At 44.2% G+C, this 4,256-nt stretch overlaps 1 protein-coding gene across 1 annotated transcript in view; it reads left to right on the forward strand.

The window, feature by feature from the left end:
- T265_13689 (hypothetical protein) overlaps nt 1–2,195 on the forward strand; it is a gene marked incomplete at both ends in the record, with an annotated part of 9,939 nt that extends 7,744 nt beyond the window's left edge. Inside the window, 3 exon segments of the mRNA XM_009170077.1 lie at nt 1,846–1,903; nt 1,908–1,961; nt 2,097–2,195. Of these exon segments, the coding sequence (XP_009168341.1) occupies nt 1,846–1,903; nt 1,908–1,961; nt 2,097–2,195 (211 nt within the window).
- Nucleotides 2,196–4,256: the final 2,061 nt, after the last annotated feature.

The raw sequence follows: 4,256 nt of genomic DNA on the forward strand, positions 1-4,256 counted from the left end.
AATAGGGGTAAATTATAATACAGCTTACCAAGAGGAACCGCGCATTTTGACGTTACCTCTGTGCTGCAGTCTGTTCTATCTGAAGGTTACTACTGGGTGTAGTGGTGATACTACTGATGAGGTGGCATGCGAGTAGTATGTTTTCTTCCCGTAAATTCGCTTTGCGTCCCTTGGAAAAGGGATATCTATTGCGGAATTTGTGGAGTTGCTTTGTAGCGTTTGCTTGGACTTGATCAACAGTCGATGAATATCCAGGAAAGTTCAGGAAGACGCGTTCAAGAGAAGATGGATGTTCAGTTTTTTGTAAACAAGATGCTTCTCTGTCCAATAGTCTGTAACAGGTCAGTTGACATTTTCTGATGAATAACTCCGCAGCGAAGGCCTTCTTCCTAGATGGATTATGTGAGGAAGGCAGGAAGCTTTCGTCTACCAGACAACAAATTGCAGTGGCTTTAACGAGAGGTTCGTTTGAACCTCACTGTTACAGTGGTCTTTAACAATTGAATTTTCCGGTGAGTGTACTTCGCCACTTGCTTTGGAAATCCTGAGAGTACACCTACCTGGTGAGTTGCAGGAATGACAAAACCGGTAGTGGGCTATCAAAGAGTTTTCATCAACCTTATAAGTAGTATACTAAGTCAAGCTCTCCTCTATCATGTATGGTTCAAAAGCGGCTTAGAAGAAGGGATTTTTTTCCAAAACGAAGTCGTGGCTCACGTTTCAGCATGTGTGACTGTCGAAATGACCAGCTCAATGCTCAAAGGCAGCAAATTCCAAAAAATGGACAGAATTCACATACAGAACATCTGAGTGAATAACGCTGTAGATGACCACTTCCAGAATGCGGCCTTCTTCATTCCTGCTTCGCACTATTTCGCTCCAGGGATGAAGAGTTGAAAAGACATTATCATTCCAAATCAATGAAAACCCCAACTTTGGGACAAATGCTGTTCATATGTTGAGGATCCACGTGGGATGTATAGACGCTGCATGTGAAATTAAAATATTCGGAGAGGCGTGAGATTCTGTTCCTGTTGGGACACCCTGATTATCGTACACGTTTTGACAAATGGTGGTAAACAAACAAGGGTTGGTTGAGGTATGTTAGAACCTTCTACGGGTTTGTGGAAACAAAGAGATACTGCAAGGAATTGTGCAACGTCATTTTCAAGTACAGTTGTTGGCGTACATCACCATCAGGATCATGATCATCACCATTACGAATGAGGGAGAAGAAAGAACCAATCGCATAAGTCCAGCCGGAGCTTTGCGACTAGGTGCCTTCTTGGATATATGGTGCGAAGGAAACGCAACTAGCCCGATTGCTGAGACAAAGACAGGGGATGCTGATCTATTGAAATCAAGTTTGCAACCCTCCACCAAAGCAGGAACCGCCAGCTTTTGTCAGGTCAGTCAACAAAAACATTTTCAGGTTCCAGATCACTAGAGCCTCTTTTGCTCCATATGCTTATCTACAGAACTGCGGGACTTGGAAGATTCCACAAGCTATCGGTGTGCAACACTCGGTCGAAGTCTCTGATTCACTGTCAGTCTACACGACCCGCAGATCCGCGACATCAGATTCGAAAATTTTTAGGATTACACTAGCAGAGGCAGCGTTCTGCCTACTACGGACAATGTGGACATTGTAATCTGAGCGTACAATATTGGAGTCCTAACGTTAGCTACTGTAACAAAGTTACAGCCACGATATGTGAAATATTCCGAGACATCTGGTTTGCCCACCTAGGTTATAGAGGGTCTTCAGTAAATCTTGAAAAAGCCAAATTCTCCTCTTAGTTGTCCCACAAAATGGCTCAGTAGTTGTAATGCACTACTCGTAAGGTTGCTGAAAATTCTTCGACAGCTCACAACGGGTTTTACCCTTCTTGGGGCTCATCAGGTAGGTGCAGTCTCTGAGTTTCTGTAAACCTTACGTTTCATTTGAAGTCAAGTTGCACGTAATTAGCGAAATACACTCATTTGCAACCAAAATTGGCTTTGCGAGAGACTCACCTGGAACCCAGCTGAAAGACTCGGTAATGGCGGAACATATACACCAAAATTGCTTTGCGAAAGACTCACCTGGAACCCAGCTGAAAGATTCGGTAATGGCGGAACATATACCAGACATGGGACACAAAATAGATTTAGAAAATGCTAAGGTTCTGAGGCGAGGACTACGGTCCACGTAACAGAGACTGATGGACGATACAGTGGAAATAGTCAAGCATCCCAGACTTAATAGAATAGAAGGCGTAGAATTGGCTAGCGTGTGGAGACAGTCTACAGCTTGGTTTCCGAATCGGTTATGAACAGATTTCCTCCTTCTAGATTGCCAGCAGTAATTTCCGTCAGATATATTTCTTGCTTCAGGACTATCGGAACAGAAATAACTAACTAGGAATGTTTGGGCAGTTAAAATATTTTGAGAATGCATTATTCTACTGCATTATTACAAATACAGTTGGAACAAAAACTTGAGAGCATCCTGCAAGAAGTCTTGGACTATTCTTTTGACTCTACCCTGCCTGGGGTTTTGTGCATCCCGCGCCGCTGTCAGGAACGAAAAAATCATCATTCCTCTTGGGGGAACACTACTCGTAAGGTTGTTGAATAGTCTCCGACAGCTGACTACCGGCTTCGCCCTTCTTGGGATTCAGATAAGTGTTCCATTAGAACCAGTTTGGTGTGAAATGAGTGTACTTTGCTTTTTGTTCGAGCGATCTTGTTTCGATCCTATTGCGATTGTCCTGTACTATTCAGCTTACCAAGTAGTGTTCAAATGGTAGGGACAGTTCCTAGTCTAACAGATGGATGCGTGCTAAAAGGCGACCTGAATAAAGACTTCATGATGTGGCACGCTGTTTGGCGTCCTACTTGGGTTCAATTTGGTTTCAAGTAGAACTTAAGGTTGACGGAAACTCGGGGACTGCGCCTACCTGATGAGCCTTAAGAAGGGCGAAACCGGTCGTGGGCTGTCGACCAATTTTCAGCGACCCTATGAGTAGTGCATTACGTCTAAAATGAATGTTGTCCCATCTTCTCATAAAATGGGAGCAAATGGAGGTATTTATTTACCAAATGTAGACTATACTTTCAAAGTATGAATGATGGTGGGGGCAAGCAGACGCGACAGAACCACAAAAAACTCTAACAAATGTTCAAAAGTTCCAAAGAGCTGTTCAGATTCGCATCCTTCACAACTACTGCTGGTCATACTACTACGTCCGCTTGCGGACACTGAGCACGCCGACGATATTGCTTTTCTCGGACCAGACCCTTTAGAAATGCAACCTAATTTAAAGAACAGTTCTGTATGCGCCGAGCACCTGTAAAGCATAAAATGCTGCTGCAAACTGGCTGAGATCAAATCCAAATCTAAACTGATCGATATAAAAGACAAGTTCATTTGCCTGGGCAACTGCATAAATCCGGTGGACTGGTAAAAGAAGAATTGATAAAACCAGAACAGCGTTTTTCAACCTGTGGCATTCGTGGTAGAACGTACAACGGGACTGGTGAAGAATTGATAAAACCAGAGCAGCGTTTTTCAACCTGTGGCATTCGTGGTAGAACGTACAACGTGGCAGGTCTGTCTATCCATCCTTGAGGATCGGGGACCTGGTTAGTGGGCGTGGAAGAACTTCGATGTTATGCTGAAGTACGTCAGATGGTTTTCTGGAAAGTCCGCTCTACCTTGATGTATCAGCCAGTCAGCTGGTTAAGCCACGTGCTTTAGACTGCAGAGGATTGTTTGCCTCGTACAGCCCTTTCTTCCCAGACGATCGGGAGGCGGTTTGTCCATGACTTACCAACGAAGCATGGAAGCCCTCACTGGTGAAATCTGTCGCGTTGGCAACTGCTATCTTCCCGGACGGGGACCATGGGAAGAGACAAACCAGTGGTCAGTGACCCTGAAGTGTATGATTGTGTTACGCAGCCAAGCTAAGCTGTCACCTTCACAGCATAGCTCTCACTGGACAAGCAGCCATTTGACGTTGATGAATTGACTGGGTTATCGCCTCAAACGCGTGGCATTTATTCCATTTACCCCTCATCCTCGGTGAATAAAACCGTAGCAATTGAAATCGCTGGACCTCACCGCGTGGTTTTTAAGCTGAAAAACTGACTGACCCATTGACTGTCTGTCAGCCAGTCATTCAGTCTGTCTGTGTCTGTCTGTCGTTTTGTGTCTATCTATCTATCTATCTATCTATCAATCTATCTATCTATCTATCTATCTATCTATCTAT

The sequence above is a fragment of the Opisthorchis viverrini genome, assembly GCF_000715545.1.
Source record: "Opisthorchis viverrini unplaced genomic scaffold opera_v5_96, whole genome shotgun sequence".
NCBI lineage: Eukaryota > Metazoa > Platyhelminthes > Trematoda > Opisthorchiida > Opisthorchiidae > Opisthorchis > Opisthorchis viverrini.